This window comes from Mirounga leonina, unplaced genomic scaffold, assembly GCF_011800145.1.
Source record: "Mirounga leonina isolate KUSES-001 unplaced genomic scaffold, KU_Mleo_1.0 Mir_126, whole genome shotgun sequence".
In the NCBI taxonomy this organism is placed as follows: Eukaryota; Metazoa; Chordata; class Mammalia; order Carnivora; family Phocidae; genus Mirounga; species Mirounga leonina.
In genome coordinates this window covers 24445559-24473186 of record NW_023270314.1, presented here as the reverse complement: position 1 = coordinate 24473186, position 27628 = coordinate 24445559, and the positions used below count along the sequence as shown (strand labels likewise).

Sequence of the window (27628 nt, the reverse complement as noted above, 5' to 3'; positions counted from 1 at the left end):
AAGAAGGTAGCAATCTCCCTGAGTTCCATATCCGCTGAGGGGGAGAAAAGCCTTCAGGACCAACACTAGAGGTTGTAACGAATCTGAACAACCAAAACACCAGCAAACAATTCAGAAATGGGAGGAAGAAGTAGGGGAAGGAAGAGGCTTATGATAAACAGTATCCAACAATACAAAAGGAACCAAAGTAAAAAGGCCCTACTGTTTTTACCACCTCTAGTCCAAAAAATGCAAAACAAAAAGAAACAAACACAAAATCCTCTGGGATCTCACAAATTTCAGTGAAAATTACTCTTTTCTGATGAGAGGGCCTAAAGAAACCCATTTATACCTTTCTTCCTCAGGGAGCTTAAGAGATGCTTTCCCAGTTTATTCCTTTAATTTTATAATCCATTTTAATTTCTTTAAGTCCTTGTCTAGGTGGTTTTAAGCATAAAACATAAGAGGGGCACTGAGAAGCTTAAACAGTAAATGAAGAAAAATAAATATAAGTATGAGAAAAATAAATCTTTTCACCCAAAATGCAGATTTTAAAATGGAGATAAGTGAAAAGGGTCCCAGGTATCAATTATGGAAATCACAGTAAATAGTATTATCAACAAATCCACACACAAAAATTTGGAGGGATCAGGTTCAGATATGTATTCTAATACAGCTGTCTGAAAAATGAAACAAATTTACCCTAATTTCCCAAGTGGCTTCTATTGTAAAATAAAACACAAATCACATGGGGGGAAACAGTCAACAATAACGTTGAAAATTCTGACAAGAAAGGAAATATACCCTACAATGCTGAATACTTCAGAATGCAATGGCTTTTTTAGCCTTTTCTGAAATTTTCAGTGTTTACTGGAATTTGGAATCCTCCTTCTGCTTATTCCTTGTCACTACTCTCATCTCATTCACCTCTCAAATTCCAATTCTTAGGAATCTCTGGAACTTAACTCTCTTCTTTCTGCTTAAGTATTTACAATGTTTAATAGAACTAGTCTGCAATTTCACATACCACCAGTAAGTGTCACTGGGCAGTCACATGGCATATTCCTAACTGAACAGAAACTGAACCCTCAGTTCCATAAAATCAATTCAGGAAGGCTGATAAAACTTCCTTTGTATGCTTTTCTTCATCGTTTGTGGAACATGGCAGTAGGGGAGGGTCTAGGAAGAGAAGTTAAGAAGGTACAAAATGGAGGGGGGGGTGTAAAAAGGCAGTTTCAACAAAATTACTTTATTAAAAAAGCATATAATGAAAAATATCTGACACATAATGTACACATATGCAAACAATAACATGGCAGCTGACACACAACAAGGCATTTCATGGTGTCAGAAAGGGAAGACAGTTGAGAAATCTTGTAGTTTATATACTGCTGTGAGATCTCAGGTTCTATGCTGGATTTGTATTTCCTAGATAGAAAGATATCTGCCTTACCTACCAACGATTTTCTGGATCCACAGTCCAAAGAAACTTTTTTCTTATGTAAAAAATCCAATAGACTCCAACAAATTGGGGTTCACGATGAACAGGTACATTCTCAGCAGCCTACTCTAAATATGTTAAGCACACTTTTATATCCACGAAGGCTGAGGAAAAGATATTTCTAAACTTGTTTTATATTTAGATGGATAGCTTTAGAAAGCAGGAGAGAGCAACATGTATTCCTCAACACTGTGTGTTGGGAAACAAACACTGGTAGAATAACAATATGAAAGAGAGCAAGGCAGATTTCATTACGGTAGAGTGCCTACACTTCCTCATAACATGGATTTACACACTGCAAATCCTCTGATCTGATTACCTCCAGTGATCACGTAAAATACCGGCTTTAAACTCTTTGCCTTAGTGATAAAACAGCCACTTTGATTCACAACGAGACATTCACAATAAAGTATATTGTAAACGTACCTGTCCACAGCCCGGGGCATTGCACACAAATGGTCTGTCGTCTCCCATATTTCATATAGCAGAGCGGAGCTGAGGAGGGGGAGGCAGGGGGAAAAGTTATGTTAAATACTCTGGAGTTAAAAAAAAAAAAAGTGCTTCAAAAATATCAAGGCTAGAAACAGGTGTTCCAAGAATGCTGTCTATGAAAGCTAAAACACAGGCTACTTTGGGGAGACCCATTAGACAGGTGGCATATGATCTACTGCGCCTCAACTGAAACTTTTAATTAGAAAAATTGAGACCTAAATAGTCAAGGAATTTCAAACCTTTGGTAGATTTTCCCTCTTTCTTCTACAGTATATAACACACTCCTCTAGTCTGCTGAATTACAATCAGTGCAGTTCCCCATGTCAATAAATCCACTGAACATTCGATGCGGAAGCCATATTTCTGAACTACAGAAGACCAAAATTTGTCATTTAATTAATTAAGGGATTATAGGAGGGGTGCTCCATTTTACAGGGCTATAATCTGGCTCCCTGGTGTATAAACTACGAGACTGTTGGCAAGGGCCGTTTATCCCAGATTATTGCCAAAGAAAACAAAGCACCCATCCTATTGGGCTGCATGGGAAATGATTTTCATTAATAAAAAAATAAAAATAAAAACCTTCTCTCCCCACTGGGAGCCTCCTTCTCCCCCCACCAATCGTCTGTGGCAAATGGAGAAATATCGGTGCCCTTCCCCCTCTAATTCTATTTATGGCTAGGATTTTAAAAGCAGCAATAAAACAAATGTCGACTCTTTGGGGGTTTACTGGGTGAATATGTTCCGGCTGTTTGTGCCGCTCTCGGCCAGAGTTCTTGGGCTGCTCTGTTGCAGCCAACAGATGTGTTGCTGCTGCAGGGGATAAAAGAAATGGCACTAAAAAAAAAAAAAAAAAAGAAATGGCACTAAAAGGCATCACCATCCATCCTCTCTATTTCTCTGAAGAATTTAATAGGGCTTATACTGTTGTTGTTCTTTAAGTATTGAAGCTAAACTTGAAATGTTGATCGAAATTCTTTGTCAAAGAACAATAATTCCAATACAAATGTGTTGGGGAAATATCTCATTTCCCAACTAGGAATAAAAATAGAGGTGGAGGGCGCCTGGGTGGCTCAGTTGGTTAAGCAACTGCCTTCGGCCCAGGTCATGATCCTGGAGTCCCGGGATCGAGTCCCGCATCGGGCTCCCTGCTCGGCAGGGAGTCTGCTTCTCCCTCTGACCCTCCTCCCTCTCATGCTCTCTGTCTCTCATTCTCTCTCTCTCAAATAAATAAATAAATAAAATCTTAAAAAAAAAAAAATAGAGGTGGAGATGGATAAGGATGAGAAATGCAAATCATAGTAAAAATATTCCTATAAGATAAACAGGGTTTTTTTTTTGTTTTTGTTTTTTTAAGATTTTATTTATTTATTTGAGACAGAGAGAATGAGAGAGAGCACATGACAGGGGGGAGGGTCAGAGGGAGAAGCAGACTCCCCGCTGAGCAGGGAGCCCGATGCCGGACTGGATCCAGGGACTCCAGGATCATGACCTGAGCCGAAGGCAGTCGCTTAACCAACTGAGCCACCCAGGCGCCCGATAAACAGGGTTTTGAAGGGGGGAGGGGGGGCACAAAAATAGTCTTCATAGGAAAAACTCCTAAAGGATATTTTCGAACATCCTTCTACAAGAAAGGAAGGTGTAGAAAACAGTATTAACAAGGGAAGATGAAAGAGGAAGAACTATAATTTGAATATGCCTAGAAACAACTTCAGAACTGTAACTAAACTCAAATTTTTATCTTGGAGATAAACCAAAATATCAGGTTAACCTCAGTCAGGTCTGCATTAAAATAAAATGTTAAAGTGCTAGACTGAATTTGGTAATCAGAAAACCCTGCTTAAAACTCAGAGGGGAGCTAGGTAACATCTCTCCGACTCTCTTAAGACTCACTCCGGGGTTGGAAACCAGTATATCTGGTGCTCTGATCAGTAATTCCACAACTAATCAGTGTTTAAAATTGTGGGGTGCCCCCCAAAATAGAAAGGGCTTCTTAGTCATCTTTCAGTGTGCTAGGAACAGGGTCTAACTATGAAGGAAACTGATGCTGCAGCATTGCTGTAATGGAAGAGAGCCTGTATGTACATAGGTATACATAGATTTATATCACATTTAGCCAGGATAAATTGCTTCAATAAATTCTATTCCTAGGAGAAGCCAGCTGAAGCTGATGATTGGGTACTGGGAAAATGAGAGCTTTATTCTTCTTCACACAGCCCCAGGACAAGAGGTTTTCTGGTTTGTTTGTTTTAAATACATGATGATTTTTTAGCACTTTCTGGAACTATGACATAGTGCAAAAAATAAACATAAAGTAAATAAAAGTAAATAAATGCAAAGACCATGGCCATTATGACTGAAAATTCAGGACATTTTTGGAAAGCAATTCATTTCTGGAAAAATCCCTAACTGCTGTGCTGAAGATAATTTCACCTCCTAGTCCCAAACCCTGCTTTCCTAATATAATCATGAAATGAGAATTTTATCTCAACAAGGTCCTGTAGCATATTTTCAACCAGGAAGTAAACTACAAGGACTAGAGCAGACATAACATAAGGACCAGGTGGGACTCCTTCCTTTTACCTTGTTTCTGTTATTTGAGGCTAAATTTTCTGTTTTCTACCTAGTTAGAGGAGAAAAAGAGGGCTTGCTGGCTGAGCAGTAGGGCAGCACTGGCATAGGAAGTGACTGAATAAACTCTGGAATGGTTTCCCTCCAACCACAAAATTCAAAATTTAACTTGGTTTTGTACAATCATATCACAATATATGGCTTCCAAATTTTATTTAACTGTATCCTTACTAGGAAATAGAAATGAAAAAGCATGATTTTCTAAAGAAAACAAAAGGCAAAACCAAGTTGGGGGAAAAGTATTAAATGTAAAAGAAGCAAGCATTTTCATGGCTCTTAAATACTCAAATCTGACGATCACTAACTAGGATTTCCTGCTTCCTTCCCACTTTACTGGCTTTTTGTTTTCCCATTTTCACCAAAAGGAGGATCACAATGGGAGGAAGAAGGCCCTCTTTCTTAAATACCCAGAATTATTTTGAAATCATTCCTCAGTCTCTTGCTCCTTTTCATTTCCATCATTCTTGCTTTTTCACTTTAGGGTGATTTGTCTTTTTTAAGAATTAAATATATAACAACAATAAATAATGATCTGTTCTCCTACTTAAAAAAAAAAAAATCCAGGGGCGCCTGGGTGGCTCAGTCGTTAAGCATCTGCCTTCGGCTCAGGTCATGATCCCAGGGTCCTGGGATTGAGCCCCGCATCGAGCCCGCATTGAGCCCCGCATCGGGCTCCCTGCTCAGCAGGAAGCCTGCTTCTCCCTCTCCCGCTCCCCTTCCTTGTGTTCCTGCTCTCGCTGTCTCTCTCTCTGTCAAATAAATAAATAAATAAAATCTTAAAAAAAAAAAATCCAGCTTACATCTTTTTAAATTCCCAGTCAGCTTAATCAATAGCTACATATAAGGAATGCCATTGCTTATTTCTATTTGATACTTAAAACAAATCTCTAATTATGAGAGAGGTCAAACTGATGCCTTCTCAAGAACAAAAAGCAGCACATTTCTGTAGTATAAACAGGCTGAGACAAAGGTGAAATCTTGAATAAAGATGCTGCCATTCGCTAGAATTTAACTCATGGCCCATTTGTAACTGTACTACTTGACACGTAGATCACGTGTCTAGGCGTGACACTCAAGTCTGTCATCTACTCCTCAATCTATTCCTCAGGATGAAACTCAGCATTTTACACAACTAACCAATAAATGACAGGCAAAGGATACACACATTAAGAGACATTTCCAGGAGGAAGTGAGATGCTTTCAGAGGAGATCTTAGAACAGGAAAACAAAGATGAAGAAAAAGGCCGTTCTAGAGGCCAAGTCTGCAGAAGAAAAGGCTCATGTACTCGGGAGTCACCAGAATGCATAAATGATAAAAATTACTATTTACTCAAAAGAGAGAAAGTTATTTGAATGCTGGGAGAGAAGTGAAGAAAATCCAAAGTTTAGAGACTGATTTTTAATAACTGGGATAATTTCATAAAATCTATGTTAAACAGTTTTGTCAAAACCAGAAGTACATCCTAAAATGGTCAATGTGCAAATAAGAGAACTGATTTTCTATGTATATACATATATACATGTATATATACACACACACACATATATATGCATATCTATCTTTTTTTTTCTTCTTTTTTAGTAGAATGAGGATGAAGTCTGTCACTGAGGACTACAAAATCAATTCTCTGGACCCAGCTATAATGTGATTATCTCTTTAGTAACTAATTGCTGTTCATAAAATGGCCCAACTTTAGTAAGGAATAAAAGCCATGTACAAACACACCCAGGGGCCTGTTCTTAGGTTCCTTTTTTTTTTTTTTTTTTAAGATTTTATTTATTTATTTGAGAGAGAGAATGAGAGACAGAGAGCACGAGAGGGAAGAGGGTCAGAGGGAGAAGCAGACTCCCTGCTGAGCAGGGAGCCCGATGTGGGACTCGATCCTGGGACCCCAGGATCATGACCTGAGCCAAAGGCAGTCGCTTAACCAACTGAGCCACCCAGGTGCCCTGTTCTTAGGTTCCTAATAACAAAAAGCAGATACTGCTAAGTATAAAAAATGAGAAGGGCATATGCACCATTAATATCAAAAATTCATGAAAATCTAGAAGGGGTTCAGACTAGCTATCATTCATTCATTCAAAAAACATTACTAAGGAACTAAGTGCCAGGCAAAGTGGACATAAAAAGACAATAATCCTTTGCAAAAAAAAGAATCTTTCACTCATCTTCAAAGAAAAACTAGAGTTGGACAGTAGTTAAAGCATTAAAAATCAGTTTTTAGTCAGAACTATTGCAATAGGGGAAAAGAGATCTCAGTACAGAACTGGGCTCAATTCTGAAAACATCAGGGGCAAATGGAAATTTATAGCCAAGGACCATGGTGGGGGCTAATGGATGGAAAAGTACTAAGAGGAAACATCAGGAGAAGGGGATTCTGACTAAACCGACCTAACAAGATTCTTGCTAAAGATAGGCCAGGATGATGATACATAACCTAGGGGATGGTGAAAGATGAAGAACCTGATCAGATATGAGGGTGATCAGATACCGATGGTGAGGGATTCTTGCTAAAACTGGATCTTACAAGAAAGTACACTGATGGGCCTAAAAGAAGGTTCAGGAAACTGCCTAAAGTTTGGTCAAGGAATTTTTGTCATTTGGCATGAGAGATGCCAAGTAAGTGGTAAGAATGATGGCTTAATTTACAAGTTCAATTAGTCAAGAGACTGATCAGTATACACATTAGATCCCTTGCTATTTCTTATTATTTATGGTCATTTATCAAATTCCTTTGCTAGACAACTTCAGAGAGTATAGGCAAGAGCACAAAAAGAGGGATTTAAAGTCTTGGTAAAAGATCTGACAAGGACAAAGTTTGAAACTAATAATCACAATTTACTTTGTGGATCAAAAAGTAAATATGGTCAGTTTTAAAATTCATCAATTTACTGGGGTGCCTAGGTGGCTCAATCAGTTAAGCATCTGACTCTTGGTCTCAGCCCAGGTCTTGATCTCAGGGTCGTGAGTTCAAGCCACGAGTTGTGTTCCATCCACACTGGGCATGGGGCCTACTTAAACACAAAACAAAACACCTTAAAATTCATCAATTCACTGAATACTTTATTCAGTGCCTACCCCACACTCTAGGCCCCGGAATTCAACAGTGACAAGGTTTCTACCCTTACAGTGCTTATACTCTAAAAGGAAGAAATAAACACTAAGCAAGTAAACAAAATAATTTTAGATTAATAGCAGATAACTGCTATGAAAGAAATGAAATGGTGATATCTTAGTGGCTACGAGCAGGCTATTTCAGTTTCATGAATAAAAAGGAAATGGCTGTATTATCTGTGACCAAAAAGGGAACGGGGTAGACTATAGAGATCTGGGTTAAAAATTCTGGACGCCTTTCCTCTCATAACACAGGTGATTTTTGGTAAATATTTTTTTTATTTAATATGAAGCCAATATTCAAGTATACTCTGCTGAAATTCTACATTTATCTTCCTGTTTTTTTCAGAAAGCTGCCAGCTAGGTCCACAAAACAATTGCTACCCAGGTATTTGTGTATTTAAAGCTAAACATGTTTGACATATTTTAAATACATATTCTTCTTAAGACATATTTTAAGAACATACTTTACAACTACTTTGTGCCTAAAGCACTTGATGTGGCTACACCCAACCAATTCTGTGCTTTCCTTATCATCCAAATAACATAGAGGAGGATCCATAGCTTTTGATTAGAGTGTTAAAAAATGGGGAGAAGGAAGATTATTTGTCAAGTTAACCCTTCATTGGCTCTTGAAAACAAAACCGAGAACAGAGCTGTTAAGATATATTTTCAAGTATAAAAGAAATGTAGCAGAGGGGGGCCTAGCTGGCTTCATAGGTAGAGCATGCGACTCTTGGTCTCGGGGTTGTGAGTTCAAGCCCCACATTGGGTGTGGAGCCTATTTAGAAAAATAAATGAAGTAAAATAAAATCTTAACTAAAAAAAGAAACATTAAAAAAAGAATGCCACAGACATTCTTATACCTTCATATAAGACTTTTGGTAGTACATATTTGAACAATCTTTCTGGAAAGCAATCTGGCAATATTTATATTGTCTTAAAAAATTTTTTTTAGGGCGCCTGGGTGGCTCAGTTGGTTAAGCGACTGCCTTCGCCTCAGGTCATGATCCTGGAGTCCCTGGATCGAGTCCCGCGACGGGCTCCCTGCTCAGCAGGGAGGCTGCTTCTGCCTCTGACCCTCCCCCCTCTCATGTGCTCTCTCTCTCTCTCATTCTCTCTGTCTCAAATAAATAAATAAAATCTTTAAAAAAAAAATTTTTTTTTTTAAAGATTTTATTTATTTATTTGACAGAGAGAGAGAGAGAGCACAAGCAGGGGAGCAGCAGGCAGAGGGAGAGGGAGAAGCAGGCCCCTCTTGGAGCAGGGAGCCCGATGCAAGGACTAGATCCTAGGACCCCGGGATCACAACCTGAGCAGAAGGCAGACACTGAACCGACTGAGCCACCCAGGTGCCCTTGTCTTAAAATGTTTTGTATCCCTTGAACAAATCTTTTTTTTTTTAAGATTTTATTTTTTTTATTTATTCATGAGAGACAGAGAGAGAGACAGAGGCAGAGGAGAAGCAGGCTCCCCACGGAGCAGGGAGCCCGATGCGGGACTCGATCCCAGGACCCTGGGATCATGACCTGAGCCGAAGGCAGACGCTTAACCGACTGAGCCACCCAGGTGTTCCCAAATCTTTTTTTTTTTTAAAGATTTTATTTATTTATTTGACAGAGAGACACAGCAAGAGAGGGAACACAAGCAGGGGGAGTGGGAGAGGGAGAAGCAGACCACCTGCGGAGCAGGGAGCCCGATGCGGGGCTCGATCCCAGGACCCTGGGACCATGACCCGAGCAGAAGGCAGACGCCTAACAACTGAGCCACCCAGGCGCCCGTGAACAAATCATTCTTTTTTCAGGATTTTATTCTGAGGTTAAAGCCCAAAACATGGACCACTTATATATTAAAATGCTCATTATAGTCCTATTTATAACAATAAGAAAAAAAGAACAGGAATTAAATGTTTAAGAATGAATCAATGTAAGATACTGCCTGACAACAGGCTATATTTAAGTTAAGAATAACGTTTCTGAAAGCTGTTTAATGACATAAGAAAATGCTATACATTCTGTGGGGGGAAAAAACCAGGATATAAAATTGCATATGCACCATAATTCCAAATCTATAAAAAAAGCAAACAAAATAGGGGTGACTGGCTAGCTCAGTCAGTAGAACATGCAACTCTATGACTCTTGATCTTGGGGTCATGAGTTCAAGCCCCACACTAGGCGTAGAGCCTACTGAAAAAAAAAAAAAAAAGCAAACAAATAATAAGCATATAAAAAGATAAGGGAATTGGCATCAAATGTTAATAATGGTTATCTCTGGATAATGGTATTCCAGGTAATTTTGTTTTCTTCTTCGTACATTCAGTATTTTCCAAAGTCTACAATGATCACAGATTGCTTTTAAAAAATAAAAATAATATAGTGTAATCTAATAAAAACAATGATCTGCATGACTTAAAAAAATGTCTATGAGTTAAAAAAAGGTCCACATCTGGTAGACTCTTCTAAAGCACTAAACAGTATATTTACAAATCATGCAAGGTTGTTCATTCTCTACTACAAAGCAACAAAACCAACTGACAAATTAAGTTCAAAATGGACTACCAAAAAATCTTTCTAAAATTATAAACTAGCAGCTTCATATAGAAAGACACAGTGGAAACTGGTGGAAACTTAAACATATCGATACACAGGGTAATCAAGCAGTTCAAGATAGTTCCTCCTTTGTTACCTTCAAGGACCCATTTTCAAAATCCCATGAATGCTCCCTAACGAGTATTACTTATATTAAACATTTAGAAATTTCCCCAGCCATTCATCACAAAGAGAATAAAGAGAGCCAAAACCAAGCTTAGCAGGTACTAAAGGCCTTTCAGCTCAGCTATAAACAAGCTTAAAAATGTAGACAGGCACCCAAACAGAGCTCTATGGGCCCCATTCCCTTATGATATTAAAAAGAAAGAAATCATATACAAAGAGTTCTCTTCCAAGAACATAATTTTGGATACCAAGTTTGACTTTAAGATAATTTAGCTGCTGCTAAGCAAAGAGTACAAACACCAAAGATCTCTACCACAGCAGTCTCAACATTTTATTCGCCATAGGATACTCAGTGTTGCTGTGATTTGCATTACATCTAGAAAATTGATTTAAGGAAAAGATACCAATAAACATATGAACTGTGAGACTATAATGCACATTATGTGAACCTCAGAAAACAAAGAAGACTCAGGTTTTAACCAAGTAGTAGATTATTTAGGAATTGAAATTTCTGTTCATAAATTCTGGGTTTGTTTTCCACTCTATTATTTAGCATAAAAACAGTTTAGCATATATTATTTCCCTAGTAGGTAAACCAATTGCCCCAAAGGGATTATAGAAAGCACATATATCACTGTAATCTTAAACTAACTTGCCTTACTGTTTTATATCAGCGTTTTTGTAAAGCACTTTGCTAACAGACTGGAAAACTGAGGTAGAGAGTTATTAAAAAAAAAAAAAATAGACAAAAGATGAGTCAGAGGTTGAGGTTGGCCTGAATCCCAGTTACCTATTCTCTCACACCTCAAAAAAGATATAAAAATGGACAGCACATCTTTTTAGAACTCCTAAAAATTAGGGATGCCGGGGTGGCTCAGCAGGTTAAGTGTCTGCCTTCGGCTCAGGTCATGATCCCAGGGTCCTGGGATAGTGTTCCGCATCAGGATCCTTGCTCAGCAGGGGGCCTGCTTATCCCTCTGCCTGCCACTCCCCCTGCTTGTGCTTTCTCTGACAAATAAATAAATAAAATCTTAAAAAACAAAAACAAAAACAAAAACCTCCTAAGAGTTGTATGATAACCTGCATATTGTGTAACTATTTCCAACTGAACTGTGTTATTTCCAAAAATTTACACACAATAGGTGTTTCTTATATGTTTATTAGACAAATGAATGTCCAGAAATACAAACTGGAGGGACTACAAATTCTTGGAGCATTCTTTTTGTCTAGGAAAATTAAATAATGTTCATAGTTTTAACATTAAGTGTGTGTGTGTATAATTTTGTGTGTGTGTGTGTGTGTGGTGGGCAGCAAAGCAAAGTTTATTGAGCAATAGTAAAAAGCTCTCAAAGAGGGAGGGGACCTGAGAGGGATGCCCAACATTAAGTATATTTTATTACAATTTTTAAATTCATAATCCAGGGTGCCTGGGTGGCTCAGTTGGTTGAGCGACTGCCTTCGGCTCAGGTCATGATCCTGGAGTCCCCGGATTGAGTCCCGCATGGGGCTCCATGCTCGGCAGGGAGTCTGCTTCTCCCTCTGACCCTCCCCCCTCTCATGTGCTCTCTCTCATGAATAAATAAAATCTTTAAAAAAAAATCATAATCCAGTTATAGTATATGTCAAAGACTGGCAAACTTCAGTCCGTGGGCCAAATCCAGCCTGCCACCTGTTTTTGTATGGCCCACAAGCTCAGAATGGTTTTACATTTTTATTATTTTTTTAAAGATTTTATTTATTCATTGGAGATACAGATACAGAGAGAGAGAGAGAGCATGAGCAGGGGGAGAGGCAGAAAGAAAGGGAGAAGCAGGCTCCCCGATGAGCCAGGAGCCCAATGTGGGGCTCGATCCCAGAACCCTGGGATCATGACCTGAGCTGAAGGCAGATGCTTAACCATCTGAGCCACCCAGGTGCCCCTGGATTTTACATTTTTAAATGGTTGAAAAAAAAAAAAACAAAAAAAGAATATTTCATGACACATAAAAATTAGATAAAGTTCAAATTTCAGTGTCCATAAAAAAGTTTTATGGGAATACAGCCATGCTTATCCTTTGCATGCTGTCTATGGCTTCTTAGGTGCTATAATGGCAGAGTTGAGTAGTTACAAACAGACCTCATGCCTCAAAGCCTTATTTACTATCTGGCCTTAGTTTGCAAACTCCTGATATTTATAAATATTATTAAAATACATGGTTAATTAGGAGATTCCAATTATGACAAATGTCAGAGTGTATGTGTTAATCATTTTTTTTAAAGATTTTATTTATTTATTTGACAGACAGAGACACAGCAGGAGAAGGAACACAAGCAGGGGGAGCGGGAGAGGGAGAAGCAGGCTTCCTGAGGAGCAGGGAGCCCAGTGCGGGGGCTCCATCCCAGGACCCTGAGATCATGACCTGAGCCGAACGCGGACGCCTAAGGACTGAGCCACCCAGGCGCCCCTGTGTTAATCATTAATAAGAACTTTTATAATGTGACTATTCAAGTACTAATTTCTTTTTATTTGACTACAAATTTTAGAAATTAGGTTTTCTTCTTTTTTTAAGTAGGCTCCACACCCACATGGAGCCCAATGTGGGCCTCAAACTCACAACTGTGAGATCAAGCAAGACTTGAGCCATGATCAAGAGTCAGACACTTAACCAAGCCACCCAGGTGCCCCTCTTTTTTTTTTTTTTTTTAATTTAAGTCATCTCTATACCCATTGTGGGGCTCAAGAGTAATATGCTCTTCTGACTCAGTCAGGTTCCTAAGAAATTAGGTCTTCTAAAAATAAGGTTAATTAAGCTAGCTCCATAGTTCTCAACCTTTAGCATATTCACTTGGGCACCTTGAAAAATACAGATTCCTATGCCTCCTGGATTTTTTTGGCTTTGGGGCCCAAGAATCTACACTTTATTTTTTTTTATTTTTCTAAAGATTTTATTTATTTGACATAGAGACAGCGAGAGAGGGAACACAAGCAGAGGGAGTGGGAGAGGGAGAAGCAGGCTTCCTACTGAGCAGGGAGCCCGATGCGGGGCTCGATCCCAGGACCCTGGGACCATGACCTGAGCCGAAGGCCAACACTTAATGACTGAGCCACCCAGGCACCCCAAGAATCTACACTTTAAAAAAACACCCTGGGGGCGCCTGGGTGGCTTAGTCATTAAGCGTCTGCCTTTGGCTCAGGGGGATGGAGCCCGCATCAGGCTCCTTGCACAGCGGGAAGCCTGCTTCTCCCTCTCCCACTCCCCCTGCCTGTGTTCCTGCTCTCGCTTACCTCTCTGTCAAATAAATAAATAAAATCTTTTAAAAAATAAAATAAAAATAAAAAAACACCCTGGGTAATTCTGGTGCAAATGGTCATTAACCCAGCCTTTGAGAGACACTAAAATGGTTGGAGAGCTTATAGTTCTTCCATATTGTAAACAGCTGTATTTTTCCAATTTGGTACTATAAGACAGCAGTTCTCAAAGTGGGCTCCAGGGATCCCCATAGATTCCTAAGACCCCTTCAGAGGGTTCATGGGTGTTCAAGTCATACATGGATAAAAGATCTATTTAAAGGGCAAGATAGGATGATTCATTTTAATGTAACAAAGTATTAAAAGTTCAGAGATGTGGTTTCAGATTTTACACAATAGCTAACCTTTAAGAAACTATCACATTTTGGATTCTGGTATAATATCAAAGAAGGACTATCTACAATTAATTATCTGAAAAGAATCTTTCCTTTTCCTGGGCTCCTGAGTGGCTCAGTCGGTTGAGCATCGGACTCTTGGTTTCCGCTCAGGTCATGATCTCATAGGTTGTGGGATCAAGTCCCACATCCAGCACCTCGCTCAGCACAGTCTGCTTGAAGATTCTCTCCCTCTGCCCCTTCCCTCCTCAAATAAATAAATCTTTAAAAATAAATCTTTCCTTTTCCTATTAGTATCTGCGTGTGAGCCCAGGTTATCTTCATATAGTTCAACCAAAACAACATATTGTAACAGACTGAATGCAGAAGCAGATGAGAATCCAGCTGTTTTCTATTAAGCCAGACATTAAAAGGTTTAAAGCCCTGCCCCTAAATTTTTCTGACACTATAATAGTTATTTATGTTGTTATTTTATTTATTTATTTTTTCAAAGATTTTATTTATTTATCTGACAGATAGCGAGAGAGGGAACACAAGCAGGGGGAGTGGGAGAGGGAGAAGCAGGCTTCCCGCCGAGCAGGGAGCCCAATGCAGGGCTCGATCCCAGGACCCTGGGATCATGACCTGAGCTGAAGGCAGACGCTTAACGACTGAGCCACCCATGCACCCCTATGTTGTTATTTTAAGGTAAATGTTTTTTCAATTTCCCCATTTTAATTTCTAAAATGCTCAATGTCAATAGATATATATAACCAAGACAAACCCTTTGGAGTCCCCAACAATTATGAAGAGTATAAAGGGGTAGGTACTGAGACCAAAAGCAGTTTGAGACCCACTGCTTTAAGAAATACACAAACCCTGGAATGATCAAAGAGAAAGTTAAAATTAATTTCTGGATTTTGAGCTCTGACATGCAGGGACAGGTTTCAAAAAAAGGAGCCAGCTTAAATAGACCAAATAGTTTTGTAGCAAATGACTGAAAACAGATGGGAGTGAGAATTAGGCTGAATCGTAAGTTAGGCAACAACACATGGCCAAAGCTTAGAACCTATCTGGGAACAGCTTCATATAGGCAACTACTTGACTAGAACTTTTTTTTAAGTCTCTCTAGGCTTTTGGAGGATTCAAGGAACTATTTTAAGCTATCCTCAGAAAGGTTAATAAAGTAAAAACAAAGAAGCAACAACTTGCTAAAGTGACAGCAGGAAGCAGAGTTAGAAATAACTAGAGAACATTATACCTATCTACGTTTGGCCTCAATGCATTTTAGAAGTTGAAAAATTCCTGGAAACTGGTAGGCTTTCAAAAATCTAATGCTGTGTTTTGGGTTTTTTCGGACTCATTTTCAGATAAAGTATCATCCCTAAAACAATACACCAATAGCAATCAACCACAAAACACTCATTTTTTTTTTTTTTAAGATTTTTTATTTATTTGACAGGAGAGAGTACAAGCAAGGGTAGCGGCAGGCAGAGGTAGAGGGAAAAGCAGGCTCCCCGCTCAGCAGGGAACCCGATGTGGGGTTCAATCCCAGGACCATGGGATCATGACCTGAGCCGAAGGCAGACGCTTAACGGTCTGAGCCACCCAGGTGCCCCCCAAAACTCTAATCTTTAAGGATAAATGTAAAATCTTCGTGGACTTAATTTTTTTTTTTTTTAAGATTTTATTTATTTATTTGACAGAGAAAGACACAGCGAGAGAGGGAACACAAGCGGGGGGTGGGGGGAGAGGGAGAAGCAGGCTCCCCGCCGAGCAGGGAGCCCGATGCGGGACTCGATCCAGGGACTCCAGGATCATGACCTGAGCCGAAGGCAGTCGCTTAACCAACTGAGCCACCCAGGCGCCCAATTTCTTTTTTTTTTTTAATGGACTTAATTTAAATAGACTGTTAACAACAGTAAACCTGATAGACTTTAATATTAAATCCTAGTATGAGTTCGGCCCTAGATAGGAAATTGCTACAACATCCCATAATGACAATCATGGAGATGCTTAGAAATTCTCAAGGAAAAAAAATCTATTTTCTAAGACTATCCACATACTGGCAACATAGTGATCTATTTGGAGTATTCTAATGCTCACTGAACTTTCTTTTTTTTTTTTTTTTAAGATTCCATTTATTTATTCATGAGAGACAGAGAGAGAGAGAGACAGAGGGAGAAGCAGGCTCCCAAGGAGCAGGGAGCCCAATGCGGGACTCGATCCCAGGACCCTGAGATCATGACCTGAGCCGAAGGCAGATGCTTAACCATCTGAGCCACCCAGGCACCCTCACTGAACTGACTTTCAACAGTCCCAAACACAGATGTGTAAGATATCAGAAAACTACTGCTTGCCCAAAACTTAAAAAAATAAAGAAAATGGTGCTACAGGAGAGAAGTTACTACCAGAAATACCAGAAAAACCATGTTAAATAAAACCAACATGGTGTTACTCAAGGCTGATAAAGCTTAAATAAATGTTATTGGCAAGGGGGCGCCTGGGTGGCTCAGATGGTTAAGCGTCTGCCTTCAGCTCAGGTCATGATCCCAGCGTCCTGGGATCGAGCCCCGCATGGGGCTCCCTGCTCAGCAGGGAGCCTGCTTCTCCCTCTCCCTCTGCCTCTCTCCCTGCTCATGCTCTCTCTCTCTCTTTCTGTATCTCTGTGTCTCAAATGAATAAATAAAATCTTAAAAAAAAAATGTTACTGGCAAGAAACTTGGTGCCAATACAAATCATTTACAGCAGTCATATGTTCTAATCAATAAACCATCCTGTTTTTATAATATAGTCAGGCATATTCCTTTTCAGAAAGAATGATTATGCTCTATTTTTTTAATTTGGAAAAAAAGTAATTTTTTTACTGCATGGTAAATTATAAGCCCCAAATACAATCTGACCAATTTAGCATATAAATCTTCTTTGTCCACTATGTCAGCAAGAAGCACTATACCAGATAAGATAATAGGTAATTTCACTCAAAACAAGTTGGATTTAGTGAGAAGGTGGGGCAATGGCAGAACGACACAGTTCCACGGAGGCCCAAGCCACAAGCTCAGAAAGTGACTTTTTAAGTTAAATCTTAGCTCCTGTTATGCTTTCTTAAGTTGATATTTATTAAGGATAAATGCATTCTTGAATAGAGAAACTTTTTTTTTTTTTTAAACATATAATGTATTATTTGTTTCAGGGGTACAGGTCTGTGATTCATCAGTCTTACACAATTCACAGCGCTCACCATAGCACATACCCTCCCCAGTGTCCATCACCCAGCCACCCCATCCCTCCCACCCCTCTCCACTCCAGCAACCCTCAGTTTGTTTCCTGAGATTAAGAGTCTCTTATGGTTTGTCTCCCTCTCTGGTTTCCTCTTGAAGAGAAACTTTTTTTTTTTTTTTTTTTAAGTAAACTCTACACCCAACGTGGGGCTCAAACTCACAACCCAAGACCAAGAGTCGCATGCTCCACTGACTGACCCAGCCAGGCATCCTGAAAAGAGAAACTTTTTACATACTCGGGTTTCAAACATGAGAACATTTAGGATTAAAATTACCAAAAGATGAGAAAAAGCTAACAAAGTGAAGTCGTGACTTTGTAATGAGTTTTGTTCTCTCATTAAGTGTTCTTACATCCTTCATAAGATTACTGTAGTTAAAAAAAAAAAGATTGGGGCGCCTGGGTAGCTCAGTCATTAAGCGTCTGCCTTCGGCTTGGGTCATGATCCCAGGGTCCTGGGATGGAGCCCCGCATTGGGCTCCCTGCTCCGCGGAAAGCCTGCTTCTCCCTCTCCTGCTCCTGCTCCCCCTGCTTGTGTTCCCTCTCTGTGTTTGTCAAATAAATAAAAAAATCTTAAAAAAAAAAAAAAGATTACTGCAGTAACTCACATTCACCTTAATTGGGAATCTTTCCTAGATGTATGCCTACAAAGTTTTAAAAACTAGATAGCCATCCTGTTTTTATAATATAGTCAGGCAAATTTGTCTTTTCATAAAATTTTTCATGAAATATAACACTCATCCATCCTCTCTAAGGAAGCCAAGCAGTATATGTTTACTTTCAAAACTAAACTGAATTTTCTTCATTGTATACAAGGAGTGGGTATATTATTCAGACCCCTTCCCCCCCCCCCCCACGCCACACACACTTTCTAAACAAAAGGATAAACAAGAGAAGCAAAGAAAACAAAATACTATGGCTTAAGGGTGGGGGGACAAACAAACATTATTTCAACACAAAGTGTCCACCAGGGAAATTCTGGAGAGAAAGTATCATGATGAAATATTTTAAGACATGAAATGACCCCAATGCAAAATTTTGTTGTTGTTGATTCTTGTTTGGTTTCTTGCTCAAAGGAGTTATTTCTTGACATTTATGTTCCTTACTTTCTGTTTAGCCATTCCCACTGGGTCAGTAGAACCACTTCAATTTCATTTTCTTTAATGTCTATTTTTCTTCCTGATTCTTCAATAGTAAGTTCTTTGATCTGAGTTTCTATTTATGAATGTTTGGACTGGAAAGGACCTTGAGGGGTCATCAAGTCCATCCTTCTCTTTCCAGGAGAATTCATAACTAAACAATCTCAAATGGATGAGAAGCTATCAAAAGATGCATCCTGTCCCTAACAGCATGCTACTTCATTCCGCAGAGACATTTCCATTCACAATTTGCAATTTTCTAAAAGTGAAAGTAAAAGTTAAAACCCCAAAAGAGGAAGGTGCTTTAAAAATGCATTTATCAGCTAAAATTGCTCAAACATAAGTTCAACTATCAAGTCTAAAATTAACACACAGGAAAGTTGCTGGCTGCCAACACAGTCTTTAGTCTCTAGAGATGTCTTCTGATGTTCTGACTTATTTCTAGCACAATTTTACCTATAGCACAGAGCATGACAAACTTAGCCCACCACATCAATAAACTATAATTATAAAAGTCAATTATATGTGTGTGTGTATGTGTGTGTGGTGTCTTTTTTCTTACAGGTAGTGTAGGTTTTTATTCCAAACAAAACGAAAAGTTAGGTCTAGACTGGAGATGTCAATATTATGGGGAAGCTATGATATAACTGTTACATGGACAATAGTTAATTTTTTAATATGTTACTTAAAATGCCAAAGATTCCAAAACAGAATTTCATCTGATGACACAAAATATGCAACTATGCAGAAGCACTGTTAATCATTCTAGAATTATTTTAAAAATTAAAAATAAAGGAAACAGGACCAGCAATGTTGGAAAGGGGGGGGCAATTATACTTAAAAAAATAGGGGAATTATTAAATAGATGTCTTATAAACAACTGGCAAGTAATGCAGTGATGTATAAACACTAGCATGACCTAGCTAGGCAGCAACTAATGTCTAATCTCATTTCATTTCATTTTTTTTATCTTTTTTTTTTTTTTTTAAAGATTTTATTTATTTATTTGAGAGCGAGAATGAGAGACAGAGAGCATGAGAGGGGGAGGGTCAAAGGGAGAAGCAGACTCCCTGCCGAGCAGGGAGCCCGATGCGGGACTCGATCCCGGGACTCCAGGATCATGACCTGAGCCGAAGGCAGTCGCTTAACCAACTGAGCCACCCAGGCGCCCCCATTTTTTTTTTTTAAAGATTTTATTTATTTATTTGAGAGAGAGAGAATGAGAGACGGAGAGCACGAGAGGGAAGAGGGCAGAGGGGGAAGCAGACCCCCTGCTGAGCAGGGAGCCCGATGCGGGACTTGATCCCGGGACTCCAGGATCATGACCTGAGCCGAAGGCAGTTGCTTAACCAACTGAGCCACCCAGGCGCCCCTCATTTCATTTTTTTTTTTTTATTTGAGAGAGAGAATGAGATAGAGAGAGAGAGCATGAGAGGGGGAAGGATCAAAGGGAGAAGCAGACTCCCTGCTGAGCAGGGAACCCGATGCGGGACTCGATCCTGGGACTCCAGGATCGTGACCTGAGCCGAACGCAGTCGCTTAACCAACTGAGCCACCCAGGCACCCCCTCATTTCATTTTTTAACAGGTCACTAGCCTAGGAGCTTAGGGATAGGTCAGAGACAATATATTTAGATTTCAACAGGATACCTCTTAATATTTCACAGGAAATATAAGTTAGATGATAAAACAGAAGGTTGATTCATAATTGAATTTTACCCAAAAGGCTGATAAGTGGATTAATATCAACCTAATGAGAGCATGCTGATGTTATATGGCACTGCTCCACCCTTATATATTTTTACTAGTGACCTAAACCAAAAACATAGGTATTTATGTCTCATAAAATTTATCTATCAATGATACAAACATCAGGATATGATATGAGGAATGGCTAAGAGGCCAAATAACATTATTAAGCTAAAACAATAAGCCCAAATTAACAAGATGACAATTACAAGGATAAATGTAAGGTCATCAATTACATTTAAAAAATCAATTACACAAATTAACGTGATCTTAGGCTTTAAGAACAGAGGTACAGAGCACAACAGAAAAGAGGCCATACTCTCCCCTGTACTTTGTATTGATCAGATTATACCTGAGGTGTTATATTTCAGATCTAGAAAGAAACCCTAAATACAAGCAACCCAGTTCATGAGAAGCCTGAACTTTATTAAAAATGGTCACTTAAGGAATGCTGAAATAACTTGGGATATTTATCCCACTACATAACTGTCATCGAATACTTGAAGGGCTACCATGCTGACAAGGAATTAGGTTTATTTATTGTAGCTGCAAATGGCAGAACTAAAGAGCTTCAGCACAATGTAAAGAATGTTCTAAAAGCAGACCTCCAGTGCAGCACCTGGGTGGCTCAGTCGTTAAGCGTCTGCCTTCGGCTCAGGTCATGATCCCAGGGTCCTGGGATCAAGCCCTGCAGTGGGCTCCCTGCTCAGCGGGAAGCCTGCTTCTCCCTCTCCCACTCCCCCTGCGCGTGTTCCTGCTCTTGCTATCTCTGTGTCAAATAAATAAATAAAATCTTAAAAAAAAAAAAAAAGTCACATGCTCCACCGACTAAGCCAGCCAGGCACCCGATGGAAAACTTTTTCATGAACTCTAAAATCAGAGTACCATTTTCAGAGAAACCAACAACAAAAGAAATTAATGCTTTTGCTTTTTAAATGAATGCTGCATTTGTTTTTCTGAAAGAAACAACATCTGCACCTTAATTTTAGTACCTTTATCAAGGGATAAGGAACAATTATATGCCAGCCTGCCAACTAGTCTCAAGAAGAGAGCTGTCTTTGTTATACATTTACATGGCATTGCTATTTGCTCCACCTAAAACTTCCTTGCAAGGAGAAGGCTCCTCCTTATCAGACGTGGATGAGGCTGCTTAACACTGACTCCCTCCTACTGCAGGCTAGGAAAAACTCCGTCTTGACATGTACAAAACAGTAACTTGTGAGAACTTCAGAGCAGCTGTGTTCAGGCAGAGCCAGGGACTTTACTTGAGGCAAAGAAGCAGCTTAAGAGTTGGTTGAAAAAAACAGTTTTCATTTTGAGTTGGAAGTGGGGAGAGGAAAGAAAAAGGAGGTACAGTAGCAGTATCCATTAACATTTAAAAGCCCTGGTAAACAAAAATGCTTAAAAATTAAAACACTGAAACCATCATAGGATGCAACCTTTGATCCACAAGTTTAAAGATGCGCAGTGTTGCCACTCCCTAGCTTTCTGCTAGGTGTTAACACTGATGAGATTTAAAAAAAAAAAATCTTGCATTTAATAGTGCCCAAGTTAGAGCCATCACAAATTCGAGAACGGAAGAATAAAACAAGGGGCTTTGCTCTTTCATTGGGTATTTTTTGTTCTGCTGCCAGGCAAACTGAAAATGCCTGAATGTCCAACAGCACTGCTCTGAATGTGAAATACTGGAATCCAATTCAGTAATTAATGCTAAAGGGTCAGTAATTAATTGGTCTCAACGTGTTGTAGGGGCAACTTTCTGGCCAGGAGAAAAAGCTTCAAATGGTTGCTGAAAACCAAAGGTTAATACAAAGCAACACACTCTGGTTTCTCTTCATATAAGAGCTTTACCGGCATTTCAGACATTATTTTGCTTCTCAAAAGTAAAAGGAGAAGAGAAGGATGTAAAAGACAAATCTATGCAGTAGCAAACAAGTTCTTAATTAACTGGCCGTATTAGTTCAATTCATTATTAAATAACACACAACTATTAAACAAAGGGCAAAGGCTTGTCCCTTTGCTGTACAGAATTAAGAACAAACTGGTAAGACTACTTAGTATAGCTGCCAAACTTTTCTTTAGTTTCTTTTCTTACAGACATGTTACATTTCGCAATAGTCTCCACTTACCTTACATCCTCCCATGTTTAAGTACAAATTGTGTTTGATTTCCCCAGCCCCTGCCCTAAGATATTATGACATATCTTTGGCTTCTGAGTTTAGACACAAAGGAAGAAACTGAAAGTTTTTCACTTTCCTGAAATATATGTCCATCTTATTTACACCATTTAAAAATATATAACATAAGCTAAGTAAAACTAACTGCAACCATCCATTTAACAAACTCCAAGAATATGAGTGGATAAGACACACATTTAACAAAACAAACTTCAGTTTAGTATATTTTTCTGTGCTTAAACCGTCTTTACAAGAATTCTTACACTACTGCAAAGTTTTTAAGTATAGGAATCAAGTGAGCTTGCCCAGAAAACTCTGTACACCCCCACAAACCTACACTTACTATGACACAACCTCTGGAGATACTGAAACACCCTCTGTTAAGTAGAAAACAAACTTTTAAAGTTAGGAAAGTAGCAACGCAGCAATCTAGGTAGGAGGTGCCCTGGGTAGTAAACACCCCAGTTAGAGAACATAACAAGCAATTCAGAGCAACATGACTCCCAATGGGGCTCCAACATGTACCGCTCAAGTCCCAAGCCCCCATCCCTGAGTTCAGGAAGAGATGAGTGTAGGAAGAGTAAGAGAGGGAGAAAGGAAATCAGAGTAGAAGCGATGAAAGCGTTCTATTTTTCTCCTCCTCTACCCCTACCCCACTATTCTTGCAAGCTGGTCACCAGACTAGGTGCCATATACAGCAAAAGCCCCAAATCAATATCCTAGGCTGCTTCTGATACCTAGGCTAAAGGCCTGTATGTATCAGCTGTCTCCTTTCCAAACACCTCCTTTACCCCTCCGAATTCCCTTATACTCTTCCCAAAGTGATACCTTTTGGCTCGTAAGCCCACCTCTATTAAGTCTTTCTAAACCCATTCACTGAATTTTCTCCAAATTCATACTTTCTCTCTGAAATCATGTCCCTATTCTTTTTCATAATTCAATCGAAATGCCATGACTCTCATTTCCAATGATTTATCTCTACCTATCTTTCCAACCAAACCCAATGCCATGTTTTCACCTACTGTTCCCTACCTCCTACCTATTACCCTTAGCTCTTCAATGCCAAGCCCCTAACCCCACTTTGGTAAGCCTGAGTCTTCAACCAATTTAGTACCCCTCCCCTTCCTCCCATCCCACCCCATCCCATGATCCTCCCATTAGGCTCTACTAGACTTCCATTCCCTCAGGATTCAACTCCCCTCTCCTTGCCACGCCCTGTGCCCCCCGGGGCTACTTACCCCAAGTTCTCCCCACACTTCAGGCCTCTGGCCCCGCCTTCTCCCCCAGAGGAAGGAGGCGGTAGGAGGCAGAGAAGAGGGGCGGCACTCCGCAAGGTAAAGACGATCTCTCATTAGTGTTCATCGCCGCCAATCGTAGCTTCCTTCTCTTTTATTGGTCGGCATTAGTCCATGCCCCACCCACTTCCTCAGACAGGGCCTGGCCACCGCCTCAGCGCCCCCGTCCAACACCGACTGGGAGGGGAGACCCCGGCCTGGGACACTGAGAGTGGCCAGAGTTGAAAGAGAGACTCCGCCAGATCATGGACTAGTTAATGTTAAAAGAACTCACCCGCTGGTAGCTCCGTCGCCTCCCGCCCGCCCGCGTTCGTTCCCACAATCTGTCTCCAGCTCCTTCTTTCCCCCCTCAGAGGAGCAGATACTTTCTTCTCGTCCGGCCAGGGGCGCTCACCTCTCGCGAGATGTTCTGCGGCGGGTGGCGGGGGGGGAAGGAAGGGCGAGATCCGTAGGCCCTAAGTTGGAAAGGGGCCGAAAGGCGGGGCTCGGGAAAAAAGAAGGGGCCGGGCTTTTGGTGGGCTGGACTGGACTGCGGAGAGAGGCTGAGCGAATTGAGTACATACAGTTACACGTGTTCGGCTGTGGAATATAGGGGTGAAAGGAAAGGGAATCCGTTCGGGTGCCTGTAGTGGTGGACATCCGAAAGGTGAAGTAAAGGCACCTGGCCGGCTCAGTCGGAACAGCTTGTGATTCTTGATCTTGGGGCCATGAGTTCAAGCCCCACGTTGGGTATGGAGATTATTTAAATAAATAAACGAAAAGCTCATAAAAGTCAGGACACTCAAAAGGTGAAGTAAATATTCTAGGGAATGAGATTATTTCAAAGGAGTGCACTTTCCCCCCTCCCTGGTCTCCCTAAAGGAGCGCACTTTAGAAACAGGAGAAGATGGGGCGCCTGGGTGGCTCAGTCGTTAAGCGTCTGCCTTCCGCTCAGGTCATGATCCCAGAGTCCTGGGATCCAGCCCCGCGTTGGGCTCCCTGTTTGGCAGGAAGCCTGCTTCTCCCACTCCCCCTGCCTGTGTTCTCTCTCTCGCTGTGTCTGTCAAATAAATGAATAAAATCTTAAAAACAAAAACAAAAAACCCAGGAGAAGATTAATACTTAAATGAAGCTGTTTAAAAAGGGGGGGGAAACCACCCCCTCCCACACCGACACACAAGGGGATTCAGGTTTCCAAACAGTCGAGTAATTGCATTTTCTTCTTTGCACTTAGAATAATATTACTGTGGCCATAACCCGGCTCTCTCTGTGTGTGTGTGTGTGTGTGTGTGTGTGACTGCATAAGGGGTGGGGTGCGGATAGTAAGGGTTCCAGTTGCAGGAACTGGAGACATAAATAAATGTGCAGGTTGTTTCTACTATCCTGCAGTCATCACTTCCTTAATTGGAAAGTAATTTGAAATACCCTTAGCCCTAGAACTGGAGTGAATGTATTGAAAAAAAGCAAGCCACCTAAGTAGCAATCCCAACCCTGTTTCTTTTTTTTTTTTTTTTTAATATTTTATTTATTTATTTGACAGAGAGAGAGACAGCGAGAGAGGGAACACAAGCAGGGGGAGTGGGAGAGGGAGAAGCAGGCTTCCCGCGGAGCAGGGAGCCTGACATGGGGCTCCATCCCAGGACCCTGGGATCATGACCTGAGCTGAAGGCAGACGGTTAACGACTGAGCCACCCAGGCGCCCCTCCAACCCTGTTTCTTAATTGGCCTGTGACTTTGGGTGAGATGCTTCTCTGAGTCTCTTTACCATGGGGTTAGTAAGTCCATTTTACTCAAAGAGTTGTAATGATCAAATGAGATAAAATATATAAAACTGGGAATCGAAGAACACTATACTTACTACTCAGCAAGTATTTCAATAAATACTTAACAGGACATACTAGGTGCAAGGCACTGTTCCAGGCATGGGGAGAAGAGCAGACAGACTAGGTCCCTGCTCAGGTAGAACTTATATTTCAGTGGGGAGCCCTCTCCCAATATGAATCAGCAGTTGAACTATGAGGAGGAGACAGCCTTGGGAAGATTTTGGGTTAAACATCAAATGCAAAGACTGTATTAAAATTTGTTTTCGGGCGCCTGGGTGGCTCAGTTGGTTAAGCGACTGCCTTCGGCTCAGGTCATGATCCTGGAGTCCCGGGATCGAGTCCCGCATCGGGCTCCCTGCTCGGCAGGGAGTCTGCTTCTCCCTCTCCCACTCCCCGTTTGTGTTCCCTCTCTCGTTGTGTCTTTCTCTGTCAAATAAATAAATAAAATCTTAAAAAATAATAATAATAATAATAATAAAATTTGTTTTGATCTGGTAACCAAGATGGTACATTTTACTTTATGTGGGGTTTTGCCACAATTAAAAAAAAAAAACAACTTTAAAAAATTACCATAGTTATAAGTAGAATTAATGGACTCAAAGTACTACCTACAGAATCTCTTTTCTCTCAGGTAACTTCCTTCTGCAGCTTTGTATTACTTGGCTTCCTGAACTTCCTGCCTAGGATATCATCCATTCTCACAGCAGCCTCTAAAAGGTAGAAGGAATCCAGGTGACTTCTTCTTAGGTAACAAAGGTGAAACAGAAGCATAGAATCACTTAATGTTCTTGTGAAGTGATTTGAGAAAAGTTGAGAGAAGTCTTGGCTTCCAATCTACTCTCCCCTAAAACAATTTCTACTTAAAAGAATGCAATGATAGAAAAAGACCCTCAGTATAAATGGGATATTTGTATGTAACAGAGGTGGCATTAAAAATCAGGGAGTCTGGGCTCCTGGCTGCCTCAATCAGAAGAGCATGCAACTCTTGATCTCAGGGTTGTGAGTTCCAGCTCCATGTTGTGTGTAGATTACTTTAAATAAACTTAAAAAAAAAAAAAAAAAAAAAGATCGGGGCACCTGGCTGGCTCAATCAGTGCAGTATGCAACTCTTGATCTCGGGGTTGTGAGTTCGAGCCCCACACTGGGTTGTAAAGATTACCTAAAAACAAAATCTTTTTTAAAAAGCGAGGGAGTAAAGGATTCTACAAATTGTGCTAGGACAATTGGCTATTACTCTGTACATACAAGATAATAAATATAATAACTAACATTTATAGATCTTACTGTGTTCCAGGAACTATTTTAAGTGTTTTACATGTATTAATTCATTTCCTCCCAAATTATATCTCCAACCCATATCTCTCCCCTGAACTGAAGACTTCAATTACCTACTTCAAAAATCTACTTGGAAAAAAAAAAAGCAAGAAATGCACTTGGGTATTTAATGGGTATTCCGAACTTACCATGTCCAAAACAAATTCTGCCTTTCTCTCCCACATGTGTCCCTTCCCTAGTCTTCTCTTAGTAAAATTCCTCCATTGTTCCAGTTGTATTTTTAAAAAATATTTTATTTATTTATTATTTGAGAGAGAGAGAGAGAGATTGAGTAGGAGGAGGGGCAGAGGGAGAAGCAGACTCCCTGCAGAGCAGGGAGCCTGACATGGGACTCAATCCCAGGACCCTGGGATCATGACCTGAGCCAAAGGCAGACGCTCAACTGACTGAGCCACCCAGGCGCCCATGTATTTTTTCATTGAGACATAATTCATATACCACAAAATTCACCTTTATAAAGTGTACAATGCAGTGAATTTTAGTATACTCACCAAGTTATGCAACTATCACCAATAACTAATTCTGGAACATTTTCATCACCTCAAAAAGAAAGCACATACTCACTAGTAGTCACCCCATTTGCCCCCCACCAACTCCTGGCAACCATTAGTCTACTTTCTGTCTCTACGGATTTGCCTGTTACAAACATTTAATATGTATGGAATAATATAATATCTGACCTTTGTAGTATCTGAAAAAATGTCTGGCTTATTTCATTTAACAATGTTTTCAAGATTCATTCATGTTAGCATGCATCAGTATTTTATTCCTTTTATGGAAGGATAATATTCCATTGAATGGATATACCGATTTTTGTT

At 40.2% G+C, this 27628-nt stretch overlaps 1 protein-coding gene across 5 annotated transcripts in view; it reads right to left on the bottom strand.

Annotated features, from left to right (window-relative positions):
* The window catches only part of LOC118008782 (cyclic AMP-dependent transcription factor ATF-7), a 105399-nt gene that overhangs the window by 66329 nt on the left and 11442 nt on the right, over window positions 1-27628 (bottom strand). The window contains exons 1-2 of one of the 5 annotated variants that reach the window (XM_035002512.1): window positions 23948-24065; window positions 1907-1975 (exon numbers count right to left, since the gene is read on the bottom strand). In XM_035002512.1, the coding sequence (XP_034858403.1) occupies window positions 1907-1954 (48 nt within the window). In that variant the 5' untranslated portion in view covers window positions 1955-1975; window positions 23948-24065. The other 4 variants (XM_035002513.1, XM_035002514.1, XM_035002516.1 and 1 more) reach the window with 4 other exon arrangements.